This window comes from Lepisosteus oculatus, chromosome 12, assembly GCF_040954835.1.
Source record: "Lepisosteus oculatus isolate fLepOcu1 chromosome 12, fLepOcu1.hap2, whole genome shotgun sequence".
In the NCBI taxonomy this organism is placed as follows: Eukaryota; Metazoa; Chordata; class Actinopteri; order Semionotiformes; family Lepisosteidae; genus Lepisosteus; species Lepisosteus oculatus.
Window position 1 is genome coordinate 6,964,512 of NC_090707.1, and position 25,208 is coordinate 6,989,719.

The 25,208-nt window shown below is 54.2% G+C and overlaps 2 protein-coding genes across 5 annotated transcripts in view; both read left to right on the plus strand.

Moving 5' to 3' along the window:
* Positions 1–919: 919 nt before the first annotated feature.
* On the plus strand, positions 920–5,741 carry LOC138242015 (lectin-like). The gene is made up of 7 exons (XM_069196680.1): positions 920–1,028; positions 1,209–1,268; positions 1,897–1,965; positions 3,199–3,356; positions 3,838–3,975; positions 4,226–4,331; positions 5,091–5,741. The coding sequence occupies exons 3-7, from the start codon at positions 1,908–1,910 to the stop codon at positions 5,156–5,158; spliced, it is 528 nt and encodes a 175-aa protein (XP_069052781.1). The 5' UTR covers positions 920–1,028; positions 1,209–1,268; positions 1,897–1,907; the 3' UTR covers positions 5,159–5,741.
* Positions 5,742–7,323: 1,582 nt separating this feature from the next.
* Positions 7,324–25,208, plus strand: part of pikfyve (phosphoinositide kinase, FYVE finger containing) — a 31,843-nt gene continuing 13,958 nt past the window's right edge. For 2 of the 4 annotated variants that reach the window (XR_011191230.1, XM_069196307.1), the window contains exons 1-20: positions 7,324–7,547; positions 10,608–10,798; positions 12,606–12,770; positions 13,217–13,326; positions 14,742–14,913; positions 15,674–15,881; positions 16,062–16,151; positions 16,584–16,722; positions 17,157–17,314; positions 17,541–17,652; positions 18,140–18,287; positions 18,436–18,603; positions 19,104–19,169; positions 20,010–20,139; positions 20,960–21,140; positions 21,417–21,491; positions 21,902–22,009; positions 22,251–22,391; positions 22,781–22,907; positions 23,275–24,443. Coding sequence is in view for 3 of the 4 variants with exons in the window: in XM_069196307.1 (XP_069052408.1) it covers positions 10,618–10,798; positions 12,606–12,770; positions 13,217–13,326; positions 14,742–14,913; positions 15,674–15,881; positions 16,062–16,151; positions 16,584–16,722; positions 17,157–17,314; positions 17,541–17,652; positions 18,140–18,287; positions 18,436–18,603; positions 19,104–19,169; positions 20,010–20,139; positions 20,960–21,140; positions 21,417–21,491; positions 21,902–22,009; positions 22,251–22,391; positions 22,781–22,907; positions 23,275–24,443 (3,648 nt within the window). In the remaining variant the exon portion in view is untranslated. The remainder of the gene's footprint in view (positions 7,548–10,607; positions 10,799–12,605; positions 12,771–13,216; positions 13,327–14,741; positions 14,914–15,673; positions 15,882–16,061; positions 16,152–16,583; positions 16,723–17,156; positions 17,315–17,540; positions 17,653–18,139; positions 18,288–18,435; positions 18,604–19,103; positions 19,170–20,009; positions 20,140–20,959; positions 21,141–21,416; positions 21,492–21,901; positions 22,010–22,250; positions 22,392–22,780; positions 22,908–23,274; positions 24,444–25,208) is intronic. The other 2 variants (XM_069196309.1, XM_069196308.1) reach the window with 1 other exon arrangement.

Here is a 25,208-nt window from a genome sequence, read left to right on the forward strand (position 1 = left end):
AGAGCAGACGTGGGATTGAGAGACGGGTCTCTAGAACAGGGTGCGAATACGCAGTGCCTTGTTACACCTGGCCATCTGCATACAGCCAGCTGATCACTGAGCCCCGAGCAGGTAGCTCTGCCCACACCTGGCCAGATAAGGGCTTCACAAACCCCAGAGATGAGCACTCCCCAGCAGACAGACCCAGCAGAAACTGGGACACACACAGTCTGCGCCACAGCTCCCAGGAGAGACCAGGGGCTCTGCAGAGAGCAGTGGAGGAAGGCCCCAGCATCGTCTTCCTCCCCCCTCTATACCCAGCACTGCACTCAAAGTTTCACACGCAGGACTACATTGTTCAGGACCACCGAGTCTCTTCCCTTGGTGTGGCAGGAGCAGGCACACCAGGTCACTGACCGCAGCTGGTCCCGGAGAACAATTCCGCTGGACTTTTCCACTGGGACATTCGGGATCTGGCAGCTGGGGTATGTTCTCAGAGCAAGTGCCTCTGGGGGATAAGTCGTGTTGGGTGTTCTGTGTGTTGGGCAGGCACTTACAGAGACGTGCCGAAGGGACATTTATGTGTGAGGCTTGGGATAAAGGGATGTAATAAAATGGGATATTTTAAATCATAGGATGAAAAGTAAAGTGGTCCTAGCATCCCTATAATTGCTAGGTGGTGTAGTGGCTACCAAGCTACCTTTTAAAAGCACTGGCTGCATTAAGGGGTCACCATCCGTGATATTAACTCAAAGTAATGTGATGATTATTGTGAAATCGCGTGATGTTGCCCAATAACCTAATAATCATTGCGAAACAGCGCAATGTTATCTCGTAAAAATGCAAAACCTTTTGCGAAAGAGTGCACTGTTATCCCCTAATACCGTCATATATATATATAGATTTGGTCCGTAGCGCTGACACGCCTCCGTGCCCCAGAAGTGAGAGAGTACAAGCAACACTTCGAGGAAGGTGCGAAGCGCCTCTCAGGATTCCCCTCATAAATAGGAGCGCAGCCAGAGAGCCTCATCAGCGCGGGACAGAGCCGGGTGAGTGACGCTCCTTCGCGTGGACACGTGGACGCGTGGACAAGCACCTTAACTGCTGCTGCATGTACGGGATTCAGTCCATTGAGGGGGAATCAGGTCTTTGTATTGCAAAAGTACGGTCGTATCCAATTTACTTCATGTTAACTAATCACAGTGACATTTTTTTTCCCTAATTCTAAGGAACTGCTGTTGGAAGAAAGAAGAAAAAGAAAAAAAGCATTCTGGAAGACGTTGGAGCGGGTAAGGAGCACGTGTGCCAAGCAAACCGAACCGAATGCACGACGCGCCTTTAGCGACTGAGAACACGTTTATGATCAAGAGACTATTTACTGTATCTGAAACTACGGCTTGAATGGCTTTGCTATGAGCGCTTTGAGAAGATCGCTATACTACAAAGTGTATTGCAGCGCACTCTCCAGTCTCTTGGGGGGCGAGGGTAATGTAACGGATTCGGGGTCCCGGGCTTGTGTCCCCGCCCCCGCTTGTCCCTCGACCGCTTGGGCTCGAACCCGGGTTCTGTCGCCCAACAGGAGTCCTGCCTTCTTTAGCCCGGGCGGCCAGCATCCCTGTTATGCGCAGGGGCGTATTTGTTATTATGTGAACAAATGTAAAAACAGCGACCAATACAATGGGTTCCTTTGTCTTAAAAAATAGGATTAGTTTTGCATGATACTTTGTATTGTATAAGAAGCTGTATAAAACGCCCATGATGGTCGCAGATCAGGGACTTTATTGTTGTTCAGTCCAGACGCATCTTTGACTTTTGAGTTTTGTCCTGACAGCAGGTTCTTATTAAACAGGCAGGAGAAAATGTATCTGCCGTCATCGCCTTGTCTGATAAGCGCTGTCACTCTTTCTCTGTCAGCAGGGATCGGAGAAATGAAGACTTTATCTGCAGTGTGTGCTCTCGCCTGCCTGGTGCTCGTATCTGCCTCAGGTATAAACTGTCCACCTTTTACACTTCTGCCCCCCGGCTGCTGCTGCTTACAGTATATCGTAGCTATGTGTCTGTGTGAAAATAGGTCGAATAACGTTATGCAGTATAAGATACACTTAGAAAAAACTTAGAGATCCTCTTAGAAAAAACAAAATGAGTAGCTCGGGTCGTCTTGATGTTAAAACTAAATGCAGCTGTTAAAGAAATCTCGTGTATTTTAGGTACAAAAAAGAAAAACGCATTTTAACTATTACGTTTCTGGATAGTATATTTCAATACTATATCCTGTTATTCTCATAATGCGAACACGTCAGAAGAAGAAAGTTGTCACTTTCCTCTCAGTCGTAGTCGGTCTCCGTCATATCCAACTCCACCTTCTCTTACTCTCACCTCTAAGTGCGCCGCAAGTGTCTTTTTATCGTCTTTTACTTATTTTGTTAATAATATTTCCGCATGACTTCCTTTTGTATTTACGCCTTTGTATGTTTGTTTGGTAGCACGTGTTGAGTGTGTTTCCAGGCGGGAGGAGGCACGTCTATCTGGCCAATGTAGTTTTGTAGCTTGAGTACAGAAATGCCTCCTGCTCTCAGTTTTAAAAGTAACCATAATAGTAACTTTCATCTTTAAAGCCTTTCTAAAGCCAAGGACGCTGCACATAGTGATAAAGACAAAAAAAAGTACACTAAAAAGTAAAAATGAAACAAAAACATACAGCTTAGGATGTACAGTGGAGCGATGAGACACATGTCCACACGTACCGCTGATTCATGTCTTGCTGTTGATCCTGAAGGAGTTGACCTGAGTCAACTCGGTGTCCTTGAGGATTCCCAATACTTGAATCAGGTCTCCGCACAGCCTTCTCAGTGAAAGACTGGAAAGAGATAACGCACACAAACTCCATACCTCTTCTGCACAGAACGCTCCTTATCAAAGGCTGCTCATTCTCAAAGACTGGACAGTGAGTTGTAATTTATCAAATACATCTCAAAATAGAACGCACTGAGACTTGCCCCTGGTGTGAGTGTGTGTCTTGGGTGTGCTTTGCGATGGACTGGGGTCCCATCCAGAGAGTACCCTGCCTTGTGCTCGTTGCTTGCCAGGAGAGGCTCCAGCTCTCCTGCAGTTCTCTGCTGGATAAAGCAGTTAGAAAATGGAGGATTTCCTCCACTGAAACAGATTTCACTTCCATCTTGCTTCTTCTCCTCCTTGTCGTTTGGTGTCTCTGCTCTGCAGATGTTCCAGATGTGCAGGCAGACCCTGAGGTGGATGTTGGAGACTGGGACACCTACTGCCCCACTGCCTTCCCCGGGCTGTGTAAGAGCCAGTCCTTTACTGAGGGACACACTGTTTACACCTACTTCACACACCACCTCAACTTCACTGATGCTGAGGTATGAGGTTCCTTGTTCCTTGAATATTCCCATGATATCTCATCCAGCTTCAGGTCATCAGTGAACACTGCTGCACAGGCACTTAGGAAACCTGCTGCTTCTGAAACCAGTCCACATTGTAACAAATGCTCACCTGTGTCTATGACTTTGTCAAGCTGTTAATCTGTAGCTCAGCAAAACCCCAAACCTCCCTGAGACAGTTCTGTAATGTGACCAGGGGAATCACATAGTCACATGATGGAGGCTCGAACCTGCAACAGTGAATCATAAAGCCCATTCTGTGCTCAGGGCAGATTGTTTTACCCCCTGTGCCGCCACTTTGGGGGTCTCCTGTCTTCATCTTCTTCAATTAACTTAAACAGTTTTTGAAGCTCATGAATGATTAGGGGAAATCATCTCATGAATGCTGATGACAATGTCTGAACCCAGACTCGAGCGGTGCTCAGGGGCTCATCAGGCAGCATGCTTTCTCTGCACACAGATGTTCTGCCGGCGGAAATACAGGGACGGACACCTGGCCTCCATTCACAGTTATCGGATCAACCGGCTCGTCACATGCCTGACCACTCACTGCAACCACGCGGCCCGTGTCTGGATCGGGGGGTTCGAGCTGTTCCGGGTAAGAACTACGCCAAGCAACACTGTGGTATCTTCCTCCCATCCGGTTGCAGTGCTGTTGTTACAGCTGAGAGCTGGAGTTCCCCTGCAGAAGTAAGGAGCACTTAGACCAGGTTATGTACACTACCCTCTAACCCAGGGGGGTTCTATGAATTTGTGTTGCTTTTGCTGAACAGCTAGTGTGACAGAGTAACCGTACGTCATTGTCTGTGTATGAGCCTTGTGCCCTAACTCCCATGGTGTTCTTTCAGAGTGGTCGTTTCACATGGACTGATGGCACACATTGGGACTACTCTCCCTGGATTGCTGGGTTTCCTGTAAGATTCACACAGGCCTGTGTGGAGCTGAACTGGAACAGTAAGTGTGCCACCATAGTTCTGCCTTCCTTGATAACCAGCACGTGCAAGGTGAAGCATCTCAGTTTGTATCACCTGACAGCTTGCAAAACTTTCATTGAGGAAAAATAACGTGCAACAGTTTACAGCTACTCTCCTACTGAATGTGTGACAATGTGAGCTGAGAATAATATAGGGAGAAATCTGAAATATTCTGCACTTATAAACTGGAATCTACTGGAATCTAGGTTATGTGTAAAAACTGACATGGATCACGAGGTCATGGATCACAAGGTCAAGGATCACGAGGTCAAGCTCCCAGTGACCCAGGACCTGCTGGCTGTGCACTGCTGGCTGCAGTAAATGCATTTCTGTGTGCTGGATGAGGAGGACAGCTGTGGTTAAGAGCTCTAGAGCATCACAGCACAAAGGAAGGAAAATTAACCAATAGCACCTGCAACAGTACCTCAATTACACAGGATAGCAGGAAGAAAAGTCTCTCAGATTCAGTGAAAAGCCTTTTCTTCAGGGGTGAATGTTAGTTTGAGCATTTTGTTTGTTCTCTTGCTTTTACTGTCTGAACTTCAGAAAGTCGATAAAATGTAATGTCATTCTTAGTGATCCACAGCCACTCTCAATAGGCCCTGATTTGAAATGTGGCTGGAGGTTCTGCCTCCTCCCTCGTCAGACTTAATGAGCCCCTACAGCGCTGTGCGGGTAGGCAGGGGAACCTCTCGTGGCTCATCCTGGGACTGGGGGCCTTTTCCTGTCTCTGTTCCAGTCCGAGGCACCTGGAGTGACCACAGCTGTTACCTGAGGAAGCCCTTTGTGTGCAAGCACAGTTTCTAAAGGAAAACCTCTCCGCTCTGCCTCTGCGCTGTGCTACAGTCATCGCTGACCACCACTGACCACCGACCACCGACCAGAGCAGCCTTGCCTTCTCCAGGTTCACGAATGGGGGTGGGGGGAGTTTGTCTTCCCCATTTCTGAAGAATTAATATTGGACAAAGGCCACAGTCTTGGAGAGGGATTCATAAGAAATTTCAGATTTTTCAGCAGCAGCTTCCTTGATAACAGTTACAAGTACAATTTGTGATACATTTAAAAGATAAGCAAATGCCAGTTTAAAAGTCCCTTTTAGCTCAGGTTAGAACTTTTAACTGCAGTAGCCTTGATTCACATTTTTGAATAACAACTAAAAAAGCATAAAAAAGCAAACTTCCTTGTCGACAAGGTCATTTTGGTACATGATTAAACTAAGGTCACGCTGCAATCTAGAATGTAATGAAGGAACATTTCATTACAGTAATCCACCCTTCTCTTTTGAGTCTTTGTGTCCTGGTGAGTCTGTGCTACTGTGTCCACTTGGTGTTCTTTGCTTCTGCAATATGAAATAAGCAATAAACTGCATTTGATGAGCATGGAAATATCACCTCAGTGTCCATCTTTATATTTTCTGACTTCTCCTTTTTTGCTGTGGCTTAAATCGTTCTACATCTGACCAGCTGGTTTCTTCATGTACACATAGAGCACTTCAGATACCCTGGAACACAATTCTATAATACAGCTTTAAAAAATGTGGAAAAGGTAACCGTCTCTTTGTCAATCGACTGCTGCTTTAGTTGGCTACCAGCAGGTGGTGCGATCGATGCGGTTTTCTCACTCTGCAGCACGTGGGGTCAGCAGGGGGCGCTCACCCCAAGGTCTGTGTGGGTCCTAATGCCCCAGTATAGTGATGGGGACACTATACTGTAAAAAGGCTCTGTCCTTTAGATGACACATATAACTGATGTCCTGAGTCTCTGTGGTCATGAAAAATCCCAGGACATTCCTCAAAAAGAGTAGGGATGTAACCCCAGCATCCTGCCCACATTCCCCCCTGGCCTTTACCAGTCATGGCCTCCTAATAATCCCCATTTCTGAACTGGCTCCATCACTCTGCTCTCCTCCCCACTGAGAGCTGGTGTGTGAGGAGAGTACTGGTGCATCATCCAGGTGGGGCTGCACACTGGTGGGGGCGGAGGGGAGTTCCCATTACCTGTAAAGAGCTTTGAGTGGAGTGTCTAGAAAAGCACTATATTATTGTAGTGTATATGAATTATTATTATTATTAATAGTATTATTACTATTATTATTATACCAAGTGTTAATCTGGGGGTATAATTCAAGTTCAGACTGCAAGGGGGGTCATGAAGGCCGGTCCTGGCCAGCCCTCGTGTCAATCTGTTTGGCAGTGCCACATAGTTCGTCCACTCCAAGACAAGGACATGGGTCCAGAGCTCAGCTGTCCACAGTAGCTCTGACATATCTGTGACAGGAAGAGGCTGGAGTTCAACGAATGGAAATATGTCCCTGAACACCAAAAACACCACCAGGTTTAGATTCTATTCAATGAACAGCAAGGGTTTAACAAATGCCAAATTATTACACGTTTAAGGATATTAAATGTAAATAAAAGCATTTTGAGACTAAAATGAATTTTAAAAATAAATTAAAAGTGAATTGATCAGGCTACATATTTTCAAGAATTCACAATGCCTCGAATGAAGGTGAAATGCACCTGTCTATCTGTCAAATTTAATTGCAATGACATTGTGTTTTGTTGTGGACAGTCCTGGTTTTTGTATGTTCCCTGAAACGCCAAACACTGAAGCTAATTAGAGGGGGCTCTGTGTTTCAATAAATAATACAGCGATACCACGTCTTGTCTGTCACTACTGTCAAAACAATTTAGTACCTTCCAAAATGATTTGTATCCGGTTCAGAACAGTAGTTTGTCTAGGACTGCCAATCTAAGTTGTAGTATGTTATACAGGGATCTGATGCGATGCTACGTTATTTGGATGCGCGATTCAAGACGCCATCTTTTATAGGTATCGGTCCAGCGTTTCAAAACCCTTCCGCTGTGTAGCTACAAGTACAGTTGTTTAAACAACAGCTTAATCGCGCCTTCTCACTTCTTCAACGGGAATGATGCCTTTTTTTTCCCTCTAAGTAATACGGTTGATTGATTGCGATACGTCCAGAGTTTAGGGCAGAGCTACGGTGAATCCCGCTGTGCAGTTTGGTTGTGCCTGCGGTAGATTGGTCGAGTCTGCGCATTCGAGGGAGGGCGATGATGACGACACGTAGCTGAGCTCCGAGAAACAGGAAGGGGTTGATTTATAGAAGAAAAACACGGGCGAGCCGTCTTCTCTGTACTGAAACAGTAATGCTATAGCGGATACAACCTTCAGAGGTGAGTTTGATTTTTAATTTTATGACAGGAAACCTTGCGGGTTCTTTTTCTTTTGAACAGAAAGTGCTCCGGACAAGGGTCTCATAGGCGCTTTAAAACCGTATTCCCGGTATATAGTGTGTTAGACTTGCACGGTTGGTCATGCCCAAGTTCATCCGATACTTTCATTTTATCTGGTGTTCCGCGACGTGGAACCGAGATGTTTGTGCGGTATTTTAAGGAGATGAGAGATTTCTCACATGCAAGTTTGATTTAGTTTCTAAATTCAGCAGTCCTAATGCAGGACACAAATACTGACTGCAGTAACACTGCATGGGTAGACGATTGATTTAATGGACTGTACCGTAACCCGTTGGAAGCCCCTTTATTATATTATAACGTTGCGACGCAATAGTTTGCTGTATGGAGGGGGAGAAGCTTTCGGGTAACTCCGGCTATTTCAAGGAAACCGGCTTTAACAAACCTGTTCTTTTATGTGAGCCAGCGACTGCACAAAACGCGGCTGATGTGGAGTTGATCCTACAGGGGCGAGAAGCAAAGAGCCGCCTCTCAGATTTAACATGGAAATGGAATTGAACACCGAACGGGGGGCAAAACGCCAAGCCCGGCGCTGTCCTGCAACTGCGCGGGTCACCCGGCCCCCGGCGGGGCAGCCCCACCTGTCCCGCTGCGCTTAGGAGAACGGCTGCTTTCAGCCCGGGAGTTCCCTGCCCAGGCCCAGGGCAGTCCTGATGCTGATGCCTGCTTTCCATACCCGCTCGGTTCTCTTGCGTAACAGAAACCCCGAACTGGCCGAGCAACCGGATTAACGATTCGAACCCTTTCCGGTGTCTGAGCGTGCTGCTGGTTGCCCTTTAATTAGGGCATCCCATCAGCAACTTCTTGGTCTTCAGCCCTTCAGTTAAAAGACTTTTGCCCAGGCGTAAGACCTGCCGCGAAATGGGGCCTTCAAGACTGGGATTTGGGGATCCCATGCAGTAATCGGGGAAGCCCTGCGTTGATCCTGAACCTCTTGAGGGTCCCGTCAAGCACAGGGTCGGGTGGACGCCGGCACGTTCGGGGGGGCAGGGGGGTCTCTGGGTTCAGGGTCGGGGGGACCCCGCTGTAGCTGAAGACTCCAGCCGAAGGTGCAGTGTGTAGACCTGTGATGAATGAGAAGAGCAGGACTTGTGAGTCCCCTGTTGGCACAGGTCTTACTGTGTGGGGGTCTCGCACCCTGCTGGTTGCAGAACAGCCGATGTAGGACAGTGTGCACCAGGACAGGAGTGCGGGGAATATGAAATTCATTTCCCAGCGGAAGAGGGCAAAGTTTTGATCCCCCGGAGTTAATGATTGCTCAGGACGCCGTATGAATTGCACTGGAATAAGCTCGCGTCCCTGATGAGCTTTCCGTACAGTGACGCTCCCTGCCCGCGGTGTTCTGGCTCCGGGGGTGAGCTGCCCCGTGTCTGCAGGCCAGAGGGGCAGCTCTTCAGTCATCATTTCTTCCTGTTCTCCAACACGCAGCATACACGTACACAACAACCTCTCCAGCCTGCCATTCACACCACTGGGAGCTCGGTTCTTGTGTGTGCAAGCAGAAGGGAGGCCTGTCGGGCCTGTTCACAGCCCCAGTCTGGGGCAGGAGTGTTGAGCAGTGAAGGGACCCTGACCCCAGTCTGGGGCAGGAGTGTTGAGCAGTGAAGGGGCCCTGACCCCAGTCTGGGGCAGGAGTGTTGAGCAGTGAAGGGACCCTGACCCCAGTCTGGATTTGTACAGGATCCTAAACTGCACGGAAAAATGAATACTCGGCGCCCTTTATCCTCATTAGTGATCCTGTTATCAGCTGCAGAAAGTCAAGCCTTAAGGACTCAGGTGTCTGGACTGTGTGGTTCTTGGATTGCTGTGGGAGAAGATAAGATCACTTTATTAGCCATATACGATTTCTTGCATTAGGAACTTGTCTTTTCACTTAACCCATGAGACACACAGGCACACAGGTGGAGACCCAGCCCTTCCTGCCTGTTTTGTAATTAGCAGTTAACTGAGCTGAGGAGCAGCTTGGCGTCTTTCAGCAAGGACGGTGGCTACAACAACATGAATGGGTCCCCCGTTCCATGCCCCCACTCCCCTTTGTGTAAAGAGTCATCTCCTGCTCTTGGTTTTAAATGTGCTTCCAGACAACTTGGATGCCTATTAACGTTGAGGTTATGGGCGTTCCTCATTACTGACTCGCGGTACAGCGGCTTCAGTACCACGCTGGAGGACCACTTCCTTAATTTCCTCTCAGTTCCCTTAAAAGCGCCGAGCTAGAAATGTTCTTGGAAGATGAGAGCGAGTGAGAAGGTTGCAGGCGGGTGTTCAGGTGGGGGGCGAGCGAGGGGGAGAGAGGGGGGCTGCTCTCACTTGGTGCGTGCCGTTTGTGCCGGTCCTCGTGCTGTGCCGTCGGAGAATCGGGAGCACATGACGGCACTCCTGACTGAACTGTTCTCAGGAGGCCATCTGGCACGAGGCCCCCTGCTCTCAGGCCTGCAGGCAGGACATTCTTCCAGCGGATGTGACTGGTTTAATGATCGGCTTGCTTGCGTGTTTTATTCAATCTGATTTTACACGGTAATTGATCTAAAAAAAAATAGTTGGCGTTGTGTACTGGACCTAGAAATTATCTTGGTCCTTCTGAATCAGCTGCGCCAGTCTGAGCTTGTTCATTTTGAGTCATAGCTGCAGGGGGCGGTTTGCTCAAGATCCCACTCAGTGTGACCCAGGGCTTTCTAGACTTTGGTTTTTTTTTGGGTCATATTTAAAATAAATTGAAATTGTGGAGCGTGGGGTGCAGTCAGGCCCTCCTCCCAGGGCTGTTGGCGCACTAGGTGCTGGAGCACCTGCATGTTCACATGCGCGGTCGTGCTGGTTTGTATGCATTTGAATAGCCAGACCCTGGAGTCAGAGCGACGCAGACCTGTTTGCGCCAGAGCCTGCAGCTCCTAAGACGTGGGGCCGGATCAGCCCGCTGCGCAGCGGGAGTCCCGCCGCCTTCACTGCGTTCCGTGACCCTGCCACGCGCTCGGGCTCTTCCCACAGGAGCAGGGAGATGTCCGGGGACGACCGGTCAGCCTTGTCCTCCTCCACGCTGGAGCTGAGCCTGGACCAGGCGCTGAGCCCCGGCAGCCCCTCCCACCTCACGCACTTCAAACCGCTGACGCCCGAGCAGGACGAGCCCCCGCTGCGCTCTGCCTACAGCTCCTTCGTCAGCCTCTTCCGCTTCAGCAGAGGTGAGAAGCCCCTCGCCCCCTCGCATCTCTGTCCCGCAGGGGGGGGTCCGCTGGCGTGGCTGTCTGCTTCCTGGGGGGGTCTTTCAGGCACCCTGAACTGGCTTGGGCAACAGATCCAGCCCACTGAGAAGAATAAACAGGGGTGAAATGCGTGTGCAAATTGCTGAGGAGCAGATCGTTGGCCCTGCTCATGCAGAAACAAACCTGCCTTCTGCATGTCATCTGGGCAAATGAAGAGGATCCCAGAAGAGCTGAGCTCAGAATCTCTCGACGGCAGACTCTGCTTCCTGGAAAAGGGTATCGAAGAACAGTACGCTTGTTATGGATGCCTGCTTTTAAAGTTGAAAGGCTTTGTTTTCTTCCCGATGCAGAGTGAATGGGAGGTGTGCTGTGAGTAGTCTCCAACGCTGCTCCAGATTTCTCACCAGCTGATTATCTGGTCTTGAGCCACACTGCCGGGGGGGGGGGGAGGTCATGTGATGGGGGTGGTGTTCCTAAGGTGACATCACAATGAATGTCATGTGCTCGGGGGTGTGACTAGGATGACATCTCAATGAGTATCATGTGCTCGAGCTTCCCTCACTGGAGAAGCTGCAGTGTGTGTAACAGGGTGGCCTTTTCTGCTGTCTGTCTGCCACAGCCCCTAGGAAAAGTACAAGCAGATAGACCAAGGGGTCAAATGCAGAAGGTCTCAATGGGTGTGATATATCTTATGGAGAAATCACTTTTATCATTAGAAATCAACGGCTTGTATTTGCAAAAAAAGATGGTTAACATGGGAAAGAGATGTAGGATCTCTCTCTCCGTAACAAAGAAGTGAGAAAGATGCAGCAGGCAGAATTTGAACAAAGAGTAAAAAGTAGACAATTTTGATCCATCAATTTTGTCTACTACTAGCAAATTGTCTACTTGCTTCCCCTTTTCACTGTTGATCTTCTTTGTGATGCATGTGAAAAGGGAAATAATGTTATTACAATGGAGAATTGAAAAACAGAATAAGCAAAGGGATACAAGTATTCGTTTTTCTAAATGTTGGTAGCTGCCGTGTCGATAAAGGCTGAGAGCCAAGAGTTATTCTGGTAGAAAGATGCATGAATTTGTCAGTTCAGCCTCAGAACTGCAGAACGTCTTGTGAAACTGTGCGTCTCTGTCTGCTTAGTGCAGGAGGGAGAGACTGTTAAGTTTTCCACTCTCTGTCGTTACTCTTTTGCAGCTCACAGTAGAGGTGCAGTTTATGCAAAAACAAATTTCTGGATGTGTCCCTGGGGTATTTCATATATAGCACACTGCTGTCCTAATGGCTCTGTGTGCACCTGTGTTTTTTTCCCCATTTCCTGTCTGATGTAGCAGCCTTCCTGCCCATGTCTTCGCTTCACAGCCTGTCGGTTGCAGCTGGAGACCGAGCCTTCGACTGTCCTGAACGGGCTCTGCTATTGCTTTTTGCTGTGTGAATACCGAGAGATCTGTGCGTGCTGTGTGCACTTGCAGCCTGCCTGTTGGTTTTCTCCATTTGTTCTGTTGTGTACATGTGAAAATGCCCGGGAGCTGACAACCCTGAAATGGATCAGCGTGGGAGTTGTGTTGAACTGTTTCCATGTCTGCCCCTTTGCTTTCCTTCTGTGTTCCAAGCCCTCACTGGAACAGTTGAATTCTGCTGTTTCCACTCACTGTGTACTTTTTTTCCTCTCTGTAAAGAGCTCTGAGAGTCCACTTTTAAAGGCGCTATATACACTAAAGTTGCGCTGGGATTGGCTGCTTTCGTGGGCCCTGTTCTGTGCTGCTGACGTGTCCCCCGGTTTGTGTCCAGATGAGGGCCGGGCCCCTGCGGCGGTGGAGAAGCCCGAGGCCGTCCAGGGCCCCCTGCAGGGGGCACGGGCGTCCTGGTCTGCCCCCTCTCCCCCTCTCCGTGCCTCCGGCTCTCACAGGAAGTCCCACGCCCCCGAGCTGCACCGGCGCACCTCCACCGCGTCAGGTACCGCCCTTACCGCGGGCTTCCCGGGCGCACGGCGCTCCTCTCCTCCCGCAGGTCCCCGGCTGGGCCGTGGGTGCAGTCGGACTTCTTCAGCCATGTTGCACGGCCTGCCTATCACGGATAATCTTGCAGGGTGACCAGATGTTTTCATCCTGCTTGATTATAGCCGGGTTTGTGGCTGCATCGTTGTTTTCCATAATTGTGCGACCTCTGCGTTTAGATAAACATACTTCTTGTCAACAACGGGCTTCAACACCGTGACACAGCCTGCTTCCTCTTGACGGCAGCCCAACCCTCCTCATCCTCACTGCTCCTTGTTCTGCTCCTTGTTTGTGGAGTGGAAAGTGGTGTTGAGGCCTTGCTGTGCCCTGCACATGGCAGCAGGGTGTGTAATCTGTGAGCCAGCGAGGCCCACACTGACGCTTGCTTCCCGTGTGCCTCTGCAGAGGGGCGGCGCAAGACGGAGCCCCCCCTGGGGGGTCACGACCCTCGCACCGCCGTCCAGCTGCGCACCGTCCTGAAGAGACTGAAGGAGATCATGGAGGGGAAAAGCCAGGTAGGGGCTGAGAGACTGATTCCCAAGAGAGACGGGGAGACGGACAGGTGGGGGCTGGGAGACCGATCCCCAGGGGAGACAGGGAGACGGACAGGCGGGGGCTGGGAGACCGATCCCCAGGGGAGACAGGGAGACGGACAGGCGGGGGCTGGGAGACCGATCCCCAGGGGAGACAGGGAGACGGACAGGCGGGGGCTGGGAGACCGATCCCCAGGGGAGACAGGGAGACGGACAGGCGGGGGCTGGGAGACCGATCCCCAGGGGAGACAGGGAGACGGACAGGCGGGGGCTGGGAGACCGATCCCCAGGGGAGACAGGGAGACGGACAGGCGGGGGCTGGGAGACCGATCCCCAGGGGAGACAGGGAGACGGACAGGCGGGGGCTGGGAGACCGATCCCCAGGGGAGACAGGGAGACGGACAGGCGGGGGCTGGGAGACCGATCCCCAGGGGAGACGGGGAGACGGACAGGCGGGGGCTGGGAGACCGATCCCCAGGGGAGACGGGGAGACGGACCCCCAGGGGAGACGGGGAGACGGACAGGCGGGGGCTGGGAGACCGATCCCCCGGGGAGACAGACCCCCCGGGGAGACGGGGAGACGGACAGGCGGGGGCTGGGAGACCGACCCTCAGGGAGACGGGGAGACGGACAGGCGGGGGCTGGGAGACCGACCCTCAGGGAGACGGGGAGACGGACAGGCGGGGGCTGGGAGACCGACCCTCAGGGAGACGGGGAGACGGACGGGCGGGGGCTGGGAGACCGATCCCCAGGGGAGACGGGGAGACGGACGGGCGGGGGCTGGGAGACCGACCCTCAGGGAGACGGGGAGACGGACAGGCGGGGGCTGGGAGACCGACCCTCAGGGAGACGGGGAGACGGACAGGCGGGGGCTGGGAGACCGATCCCCAGGGGAGACGGACAGGCGGGGGCTGGGAGACCGATCCCCAGGGGAGACGGACAGGCGGGGGCTGGGAGACCGATCCCCAGGGGAGACGGACAGGCGGGGGCTGGGAGACCGACCCCCAGGGGAGACGGGGAGACGGACAGGCGGGGGCTGGGAGACCGACCCCCAGGGGAGACGGGGAGACGGACAGGTGGGGGCTGGGAGACCGATCCCCAGGCGAGACGGGGAGACGGACAGGTGGGGGCTGGGAGGTGTGGGCCAGAGAGGAGTGCTTGTTCTAAGGCGCAGAGGTGTACACTGAGAGATGGACTGGAAGGCAGATGGCAGAGTTTGAAAGGAGTAGCCCCAGTGTGAAGTGGCAGACTGTTTCCGAACGGCCCCGACTGCTCTCCTCTGCGGAGAGGAGGTGTCTCTTGCCCTCGTGCGCGTGTGGCTGAGCTCGCGGCCGAGGGGCTGTCCAGAGGTCTTCCTGCGGGGCTCACCCGCGGCTTGCCTTGTCTTGACGTCGCAGGACAGCGATCTGAAGCAGTACTGGATGCCGGACAGCCAGTGCAAGGAGTGCTACGACTGCAACGAGAAGTTCACCACGTTCCGCCGCCGCCACCACTGCCGGCTGTGCGGCCAGATCTTCTGCAGCCGCTGCTGCAACCAGGAGATCCCCGGCAAGTTCATGGGCTACACCGGTGAGTGAGCCGGGGCCTGCTGTGCGCACCGGAAGGGGACAGGTGTGGGTTTGTGGCCTGAACCTGTGACCCCCAGGGTACTGGGGATCAGAGGTGCAGCATAGGCAGGCCGGGCTCTTCGATTCAATCGCACATCTTTATTCCAAGTCGTGCTCAGTTGTTTATGTACCGGCAGCGCAGCTCAGCAGGTGGGAGCCTGGCCGGTACCTGGATGGGAAAGTCCTGGGGAAGCTGAGGCTGCTGCTGGAAGAGGCGTTAGTGGAGCCAGTAGGGGGCGCTCACCCTGCGGTCTGTGTGGGTCCCAATGCCCCAGTATAGTGACGGGGACACTACTGTAATAAAGGTGCCGCAGGGGTAGGGCCAGGTTTGTCCTGGCCAGATTTCCCCCTGGTCTTTACCCATCATGGCCTCCTAATAATCCCCGTCTCTGAACTGGCTTCATCACTCTGCTCTCCTCCCCACTGAGAGCTGGTGTGTGGGGAGAGTGCTGGAGCATCATCCAGGTGGGGCTGCACACTGGTGGGGGTGGGGGTGGAGGGGAGCCCCATGACCTGTAAAGAGCTCCGAGTGGAGTGTCCCAGCAGTAAGGAATTATGTTCAGCAGCCAGATCCATTCCACGTTCAAGGATTACTAGAGTAATTGAAGTTCCAGCTGGACTGCAGTGATGCATTCTGGACGTTGCAGCAGGTGGTTCCCCAATCGAGCACAAGGTTTCTGACGTCCCGATGCCCTGTCCCCCCCCCCCCTCCCTGCCCGCAGGGGACCTGCGCGCTTGCACCTACTGCCGCAAGATCGCGCTCAGCTACGCCCACTCGGCGGACTCGGGCTCGATCGGGGAGGACCTGAGCGCGCTGTCGGACTCGCCGCTGTCGGTGTGCGTGCTGGAGCCCAGCGAGCCGCGCACGCCCGTCGGGGGCAGGAAGGCCAGCCGCAACATCTTCCTGGAGGAGGACCTGGCCTGGCAGAGGTGCGCCGGCCGCGGGAAAGCGCCTCGCGCGCCGGGAATGAGTTGCAGGAGCGTCCCCCTCGCTCCCTCTTTTAAAGATCTGAGTCGGCGCGGGCCCAAGGGGTTCTTATTTAGCCCTGCGCTTGATCCGGTCTCTCGCCACGCTGACCGTGTCCCTGCTCTGTCTCTCTGTCGTGCCAGCCTGGTCCATCAGGACTCCCAGCCCAGCAGCCTCAGCACCCGCCTGGCCTCTGTGCAGGAGGACGTGGGCATGAGTCCCGCCAGGAAGAGGTACGTACCCCCTTTGATTTGTAGGAGACTTCAAAGGGGGCGTTTTCTTGTTCACTTCCCAGTGGCTCGTCCCAAGACTGCTCTCGCGCTCTGAACCTGGTGTTTGACTGGGTCCTGTTTGCACCTGCCACAGTTGCCTTTTGTCGTTGCCAGTTTTAATTGTTAAAACCGATGCCGCCTTTGCTCAGTCCTGAGCCTGAATATAGTGCGGACATGCTCACATGCTCTCTCGCGTTCAGACACAAGACAGAAGCAGTGGGAGCTGGAGTCCAGACTTCTCCCCCTCTGCCTGTGAATAAGGGGCCTTGTTCAGGGCAGCTGGCGCCTCTCCCAGGGGCGGGTGTCTGGAGGCTTGGGGGGGCACAAGCAGTGTTATGCCAGCTGCGTGCCATGGCGGCTCACCCGCTCTGAGTCCTACTCCGCTCTTCACAGGTCGGCCAGCATCACCAACCTCTCCCTGGACCGCTCCGGCTCCTCCATGGTGCCCTCCTACGACAGCTCCATCAGCCCGCAGGCCAGCCGCGCCCCAGCCAAGCCCGACGCCAACGAGGAGGAGCGCAAGATCCTGCTGGTGAGTGTCTGCCCCGCCGCCCTGTCCCGTTCCGCTCCCGATGCCCGCGTCCCGAGCTCTGTTCCCCACTTCGCCCGTCGCGCTGTAAATCGTTGTTCACAAGTGCCGCGGGACAGTGGAATTCTTGATTTCAAACCAGGGTGTCGACGGGCCGAAAACAAATTGTTCTGTGCCGACCGTGCCAGGCAGACTAAATATCATGAACGCTCACTCCTTGATGAAGCTTGTCTGGTGTGTAAATGCCCCTCGTTATGACACTGTCCCACGTCCCAGAGCCTCCACTGCAGTGTTAAGCTCTAAGCAGAGATCGGACTAAACCCGGGCAGTTTTTCCGAATATCTCGCTCCGGAAAGCATCGGAAGCGCTGGTTGTCCCTCCTGCGCGGGGTTTTCCAGCGGAGGGGGGAAAGTCTGATGGCCTGGTGTCTCGCTCAGGACTCCTCCCAGCTGAAAGACCTGTGGAAGAAGATCTGTCACCACAGCACGGGCATGGAGTTCCAGGATCACCGCTACTGGCTGCGCACCTACCCCAACTGCATTGTGGGAAAGGAGCTGGTTAACTGGCTGCTCAGAAACGGCCACATCTCCACCAGGTTGGTAGCGATGTGCTGTGCTGGGGTGGGCTTTTTTGTTTTTTTCTTCCTGGGCTCCGGAATAAGAGTGCTTCAGACTAGAAGCCCGGAAAACTAAGGCGAGAAATATTGAAAGAGTCCGTTAGTTCAACGGATTCCTGCTGAGCTGGGGTCAGGGTTCAGGTGGGCGGTTTCAGGCGGCGAGGTGTGGTGGCTGTGTCTCAGGCCTCCGTCTCTGTGTCTGCAGGGCCCAGGCCATCGCTATCGGACAGGCCCTGGTGGACGGCCGCTGGCTGGACTGCGTCACCCACCACGACCAGCTCTTCAGAGATGAATACGCGCTCTACCGCCCCCTGCAGGTGAGGGTGGGCCGAGCAGCTTGCTCTCGATTTCAGAAGCTCTTTATCACAGCATCTTCACCTGAATCAGGACTATATCTGATATCCGTTCCTGCGGACGTTTTTCGCTTTTCCAGTTTTTGCACAACTAAAAATGTATCGTCGGGGTTGCGGCTCCTGTCTTCAGAGTTTTTTCGCCTGAGCTGCTGGGATTTGAGCAGCAAGCAGCAGGTTACAGGTATTAAAGTGCTTTGTCCCCGAGGAATGGGATTCCCACTCTTCGTTCCTCACTGCCCCCCTCGTCCTCCCGGGAGGCGGACCGGGGGTCAAGCGTGAGGCAGGACGCCCGCTGCCCGGCTCACTGGAACCAAGAGCGTTTATACCAACGGGAAATTCTGCCTGAAAGCAAACCGCTGAGAGTCCTTGAGCAGCCGGCCCCCAGTGCGAACCCCTCTGCAGTGGCTGTCTGTGGGCCCGCGCTGAACTGCTCCTCCTCTCTCCCGCCCAGAGCACGGAGTTCTCGGAGACGCCGTCCCCCGACAGCGACTCGGTGAACTCCCTGGAAGGCCACTCCGAGCCCTCCTGGTTCAAGGACATCAAGTTCGACGACAGCGACACGGAGCAGATCGCCGACGAGGGCGAGGACATCTTGCCCAGTACGTGGTGTTGGCCCGCTCTGTGGCAGATCTTTAAAAAAATATATATATTTCTAGACTAGATTGGCATGAGCCATCTCTTGAGAAAAACGTCATTCTCATCCCGAGTGTGTCCCTCTCACTCTCGGCCCCTCTCTCTCTCTCTCAGACTCCGCCAGCCCCAGTAAGCGCACTTCTGTCAGCAGTTTCCACTCTGCGGTGGACAGTGACTCTGCTGCCTCTATCAACCTCAACGTGGAGCTGGACAACGTCAACTTCCACATAAAGAAGCACTCCAAGTACCCCCACGTCCCCCCCCACCCTGCGGAGCCGAAAGGTACTGTACCCCGATGTCGGTGTGCTGCCCAGTCCAGCTCATAACTCTGAGCCACACTGCTTGACATTTTACAGAAACCACATTGCTCTTTCTAAAATCTTTCACTGGTGTCATTTAGAGAGCACTGCATGTGCTATATGTCCTACAGGCACCCTTACATAAGGAAGATTAACAAGAGGAGCCATTCAGCCATTCTGTTGGGTAGTTCATAGCTAATTGAATCAAGAATCTCATCCAATTGTGTCTTGAAAGAATATCGGCTTCATGAGCATGGCTGAGTAGCTGGTGCTGTGATCCCACATCTCTTTGTACGAGGTGGGAGTGAGCTTCTGGAGCTGCTGGAGGGGAGGGAGTTTTCCCTTTTGAAAACCAAAGGCTGTTTCCTTCACAAGCCGGTGGCATGTGATAAGGCTGTCTGAGCTCAGGCTGGAGTGTCGTCTGTTGCCCTGCAGCAGACACTTGTCCTGCCTCCTCTGACGTCATTTCCTTTCCAATTCCAGCTGAGTTTTTGGTATCTGAAGACCGAGGGCAGCAGACGATCTCCATCAGTGATGCTTTCATTAAAGGTACCGGCGCTTGTCTCTGTTAAAGCCTCATCCGCTCTCATTCCACTTCCTTGTCCTCCCCCTGGATTGTCTGTGTGCATCTCCAGTGGCGTTCTCTCTGTGCGCGTGTGTCTCTCTGACGGTGCCCTCTCTCTCTCTCTGACGGTGCCCTCTCTCTCTCTCTGACGGTGCCCTCTCTCTGTCTCTGACGGTGCCCTCTCTCTGTCTCTGTGCGCGTGTGTCTCTCTGACGGTGCCCTCTCTCTCTGTGCACGTCTCTCTCTCTGACGGTGCCCTCCCTCTCTCTCCCTCTCTCTCTCTGACGGTGCCCTCTCTCTCTCTGACGGTGCCCTCTCTCTCTGTGCGCGTGTGTCTCTCTGACGGTGCCCTCTCTCTCTCTCCCTCTCTGACGGTGCCCTCTCTCTCTGTGCGCGTGTGTCTCTGACGGTGCCCTCTCTCTCTCTCCCTCTCTGACGGTGCCCTCTCTCTCTGTGCGCGTGTGTCTCTCTGACGGTGCCCTCTCTCTCTCTCCCTCTCTGACGGTGCCCTCTCTCTCTCTCTCTCTCTCTCTCTCTCTCTCTCTCTCTCTCTGACGGTGCCCTCTCTCTCTCTCTCTGTGCCCATGTGTCTCTCTGACGTTGCCTCTCTCTCTCTCTCTCTCTCTCTCTCTCTCTCTCTCAATTCAATTCAATTCAATTCAAGGTGCTTTATTAGCATGACCGATAGGTACAATCAGTGTTGCCAAAGCAAATAAAAATAATAAAATTAACATAGAACAAAACAATCTCTCTCTCTCTCTCTCTCTCTCTCTCTCTCTCTCTCTCTCTCTCTCTCTCTCTCTCTCTCTCTGTGTCTCTGACAGAGTCCTTGTTTAACCGGCGGGTGGAGGAGAAGGCCAAGGAGCTGCTGTTCACCCCTTTGGGCTGGCATCACAGCTCCCTGGAGCAGCTGAGGGAGGAGAACGGGGAGAAGAAAGCCATGGAGAGGCTGCTGTGAGCACGCCGTGTGCCCCGCTGTCCCTGTGCTTTCTAGTTCTTTAACCTTTTCATAGGGTAGACACACACTGGAGTGCTGTACCTCCTCAGAGCTCATCTTATCGCAGGTGTCTGCTGCGATACCAGTCCTCTCCTCTTCCCTCCCCATTCCTCAGATAGCGCCCCTGAGGGGTGTGCGCTGAAACTGGCAGGTTGTGGGTTCGAATCCCAGGTGGGGTGCTGCCATCGTACCGCTGAGGTCCTGCACTCATATCGCCACCCTGCTGTTCCAAAGGAAGTTGTTTTGGCCTGTATCATCAGCCGAATCAGTAGTAATTAGTAAATTCGCGTAATTTACTATTTAGCATCACTCCATTCCATTGGAAGCCAGTGTTTAAAGAAGTAGCACCCATCCATTTCCTGACCACTTCTTCCAATTGGGGGGTCATCTGGGATGCGGGAACCCATCCCCGCAAGCAGTGGGCGCAAGGCAGGGTACACCCTGGATAGGACGCTAGTCCATCGCAGGGCACACATCCACAAACACACACATGCTCCAGGGCCAGTTTTCCCAGGAGCCAGTTCATCTACCAGTATGTCTTTGGACTGTGGAAGGAAGCTGTGGCACCTGGAGGAAACCAACAGCAGCACAGGGAGAACATACAAACTCCATGCAGACAGCGGCCCAGGTCTGGAATTGAACATGGGGCCCCAATGCTGACCACCGCGCCATCGTGCCGCCCTCCTTGGGTGTTAGTGTATTAAAGATATCATTTTCAAAATGACACCTCGTGTCTGGGTCCTCTGAAACGTCCTCTGATCGCTCTGTCGCATGCAGCTCTGCCAACCACAACCACATGATGGCGCTCCTGCAGCAGCTGCTGTACAGCGAGTCCCTGTCGCTGTCCTGGCGCGACGTCATCGTGCCCGTGGTCAGGCAGGTGGTGCAGACCGTGCGCCCGGACGTGCGCGGCAACGACGACGACATGGACATCCGGCAGTTCGTGCACGTCAAGAAGGTGAGGCCGGCGCTGACCCGCCGCGGGGCGGGAAGATGAGACCGACCTGCGGCATGGAGTCCCTCTTCTCTTGGGTGGGGAATGTCAGATTAAACGTTGACTCGGCTATCTTTTACTTCCTTCTCCTTCTCCTGACGTTTCCCAGTCCCCTTGCTGCAGGGATCTTCAGTCCTGCTCCTGCAGGATTAGTGTGTTCTTGGCTCTTATCAAAGCATTACTCCTGAGTTCAAGCTGAAGTGCAACGTGTTCGGTTGCTGTTGTTGTTTTTTGGCACAGATTCCCGGAGGGAAGAAGTTTGATTCAGCTGTTGTGAATGGCTTTGTTTGCACCAAGAACATAGCCCACAAAAAGGTAAGGAGCGTCATTGAGCGTTTGGAAACCATTGGTTGTGTCTGGTCGTGCTCTTCCGAAAGCTAAGGGCACTTGCACAGGCCGGCTATTTTAATCAAAGAGTTAATCATTTGCCTTAGGGACGGCTGGCTTGTTAGTTTTGTATCTCATGACATTCTTAGGACTTCAAGCAGTTGGCTTAGACTCCGGGGGAAAGAGAGGCTTTAACTCTTCCTGCCCAGCCTCCAATGTCATTCCCATACTGGAATATTTGGAATATCTGTGAACCTCTCTACAGGGATGTGGCAGAGCAGTAGAGGCTTGAATATTTTTTTGGGGGTGGTAAAACGATCCTCTGCGTGTTAAAAAGGGCCGCAGGAGTAATGGAAGAGCGGTAGCGCAGTGGTGGTGTCTCTCGTTGTTGCCCGCAGATGAACTCCCACATTAAGAACCCCAAGATCCTGCTGCTGAAGTGCTCCATCGAGTACCTGTACAGGGAGGAGACGAAGTTCACCTGCATCGATCCCATCGTGCTGCAGGTCAGTCCTGGTCAGCGTGTCCCGGCTGGACTGCCCTGCAGGGGCTGCTCTGGGAGGGTGTTACAAGTAGATCCTTGCACGTCAGTACGAGGGTTGTTGATGTGTGCTCTGTGAGTGATGCCCATCGCACTGTGTGTCTTTGTGTGCCTGAGGACTGTATTCTAGAGGTCCACTAGTGTCTAAGAAGCGGGAACTTAAAGTCACTTAGAGTCCTGGGGTGACCTTAAAATGTTCCCGGCAGGAGCGAGAGTTCCTGAAGAACTACGTCCAGCGGATCGTGGATGTGCGACCCAACCTGGTGCTGGTGGAGAAGACGGTGTCCAGGATAGCCCAGGATATGCTTCTCGAACACGGGATCACCCTGGTCATCAATGTCAAGCCTGTACGTAACGCCCGAGGGTGGGGAACAGCATGGATCGGCAGCTGATCAGCCCCCTTTCCTTTCCCTGCTGGAGGGGGGCCTGCGCAGCTGCCTGCCTGCCTGCCTGCCCCGCCGTCAGTGGGTCCGTGCGTCCTGACTCTGTTTGCCGAGTGTAATGGAAACGGACAGTCTCGTGCACCTTCATGGATTTAAAATGGAGATGGTGGCACGTTTGCACCAAATGTGAGATTCTTAAAGAATCCGATTTTTTGGTTAATCGATCTCTTTGCTTGATGGGGACGATTCCCTGCTGGCGCTGATCGTGTAGCTCAGTACGGGGGTGGCACGCAGCCGCCGGGAGGGTGAAGCAGTCGGCCGGTGACGCAGGTGGACTTGTGCTCTTCCCACAGCAAGTGCTGGACCGAGTGAGCCGGATGACCCAGGGAGACCTGGTGATGTCCATGGACCAGCTGCTCACCAAGCCCCACCTGGGCACCTGCCACAAGTTCTACCTGCACTCCTTCCAGCTGGCCAACGGTAAGGACCAGCACACACAGGCCCTCCCCCCCCCCCCGCGGCCTTCCCGCGGGGCAGCCAGCACCTGGGGAGAGCGCGTGTGCGCTGCAGGCTGCAGAGAACACTGGCACAGCATTGCATCACACAGGGCCTGGCTGTGAGATTCAGGAGCAGAACCGATGGATGATCGGACTCCTAATGCAGATAACCTCATTATTTGTAGTGACGTGAATGACGAGCTCTTGCAGGCCTTTCTGCTCTGCCTTTGTGTACCGTTTCAGGTAACATCTGACGTGTCGTGCATGGGCGACGGGATGGTGAGAATCACGTGGTTTTTAATTGTGTGTCTGCTTGATCCCCCCTCTCGCCCCGGTTTCCCCGTCTCCAGAGGAGTCGAAGACGCTCATGTTCTTCGAGGGCTGCCCCCCTCAGCTGGGCTGCACCGTCAAGCTGCGGGGCGCCTCGGAGTACGAGCTGGCGCGGGTCAAGGAGATCCTGGTCTTCATGGCGTGCGTGGCGTACCACTCCCAGCTGGAGATCTCCTTCCTCATGGACGAGTTTGCTATGCCCCCCAGCCTGGCCAAGAGCGGCTCCTTCCACTCGCTGATCGAGGGCGAGGGGCCCGGGGCCGAGCGCCCCGACTTGTTCCAGGCCGGAGACGGGGGGGGCGCCCCAAAGGAGCAGGAGTGTGGCCCCGAGAAACTGCCTGCCATCCCCGAACTGGAGGGCTCCCCGAGAGACGGCAGCCTCACCCAGGAAGGGGTGCCTGCTTTTGGGGCCGAGGCCACATCCTCCCCCAGACCGGGGGACCCCGAAGTGGACACCGCATCCCCCCACCGGACATTGGTGTCCATCTCTCCCGTGCCGCTGTCCGGCACGTCGCTGCCTTTCCTCATCGCTGACCCACAGGACGAGACCGACGGCAAGGACGCCGCCGCGGATGTGGGGGGCGGCTCTGGGGGGGCCCCCGACTCGGAGGCGCGGCCCCGCCTCTTCCGGGACCCCCTGCAGGACGACACGGGGCTGTACGTGACGGAGCACGTGGCCTCGGCGGACGACCGGCTCAAGTCGCACTCCGCGGCCTTCAAGCAGGAGCTGAAGGACGTCATCCTCTGCATCTCGCCCTTCATCTCCTTCCGGGAGCCGTTCCTGCTCACCCCCCGGGGCATGAGGTGCCCCAGCAGGGACTACTTCCCCGAGCTGGTCTACCTCTCCCCTCTGCTCAACAAGGACTTCAAGGAGCTGGACAGCCGCAGGAAGAGGCAGCTGCTGAAGGACACGGCCCCCGCCCAGGCCGCCAACGGCAGCGCGGCCTCCCGGGCCATCGAGGTGCTGCCCTCCCATCAGCTGACCAGCACCCGCATCGCCGAGCACCTGGGCAGCAGCCAGGACCTGGCCAAGATGCTGGCGGACTTCCGGGCCCGGGGCGGCCGGATCCGGCAGAGGGACGTGGACCCCTTCGTGCAGAGCCGAGAGCAGACGGCGAGGGCGGGCCCGAAGGGCGAGGGCGAGGAGGACCGCGGGCAGGCGCAGAACGAGATGGTCTGGGCGGCGAAGGTGAGGCCGGCGGCCCCGGTCGCTCTGCGGCCACCTGGGCACTGGCGGATGGATCGCGTCTTTGAGGAAAAAAAAGTTAACTCATTTCGGCCTCGTTTATTTATTCTGTTATCGCCGCTTTTATTTCTTTGCCGATAACGGCTGGAAGCTCTTAATGGAGCACTTCAGCAGCAGCTGTACTGCCCTCTGCCTTTGCGTTACCCACTCCTCTGCCCCGCCCACTCCTGTACTGCCCTCTGCCTTTGCGTTACCCACTCCTCTGCCCCGCCCACTCCTGTACTGCCCTCTGCCCCGCCCACCCCTGTACTGCCCTCTGCCTTTGCACCTCCCACTGCTCTGCCCCGCCCACTCCTGCACTGCCCTCTGCCCCGCCCACTCCTGCACTGCCCTCTGCCCCGCCCACTCCTGTACTGCCCTCTGCCTTTGCACCTCCCACTGCTCTGCCCCGCCCACCCCTGTACTGCCCTCTGCCCCGCCCACTCCTGTACTGCCCTCTGCCCCGCCTACTCTCCTGCTCCACCCCAGCCTCTAGCTCCCACTGCCCTGCCCCGTGCACTTCTGTACTGCCTTTCCCTTTGCACCCTGTCCACCCCCGTACCTGCTTGCAGACCCTGCACCAGGAGTAGTTGAGGATGGTGTGCTGGTAGCCCGGCACGGGGGAGTGGATCGCGTCTTTGAGAAAAAAAAAAGTTAACTAATTTCACCCTTGTTTATTTATTCTGTTATCGCCGCTTTTATTTCTTTGCCGATAACGGCTGGCAGCTC

Coding starts and splice junctions, on each gene's coding strand:
- LOC138242015 (XM_069196680.1), top strand. CDS start 1,908: ATGAAGACTTTATCTGCAGTGTGTGCTCTCGCCTGCCTGGTGCTCGTA. Junction 3,357..3,837: donor TCAACTTCACTGATGCTGAG/GTATGAGGTTCC, acceptor CTCTGCACACAG/ATGTTCTGCCGGCGGAAATA. Junction 4,332..5,090: donor TGTGGAGCTGAACTGGAACA/GTAAGTGTGCCA, acceptor TCTCTGTTCCAG/TCCGAGGCACCTGGAGTGAC.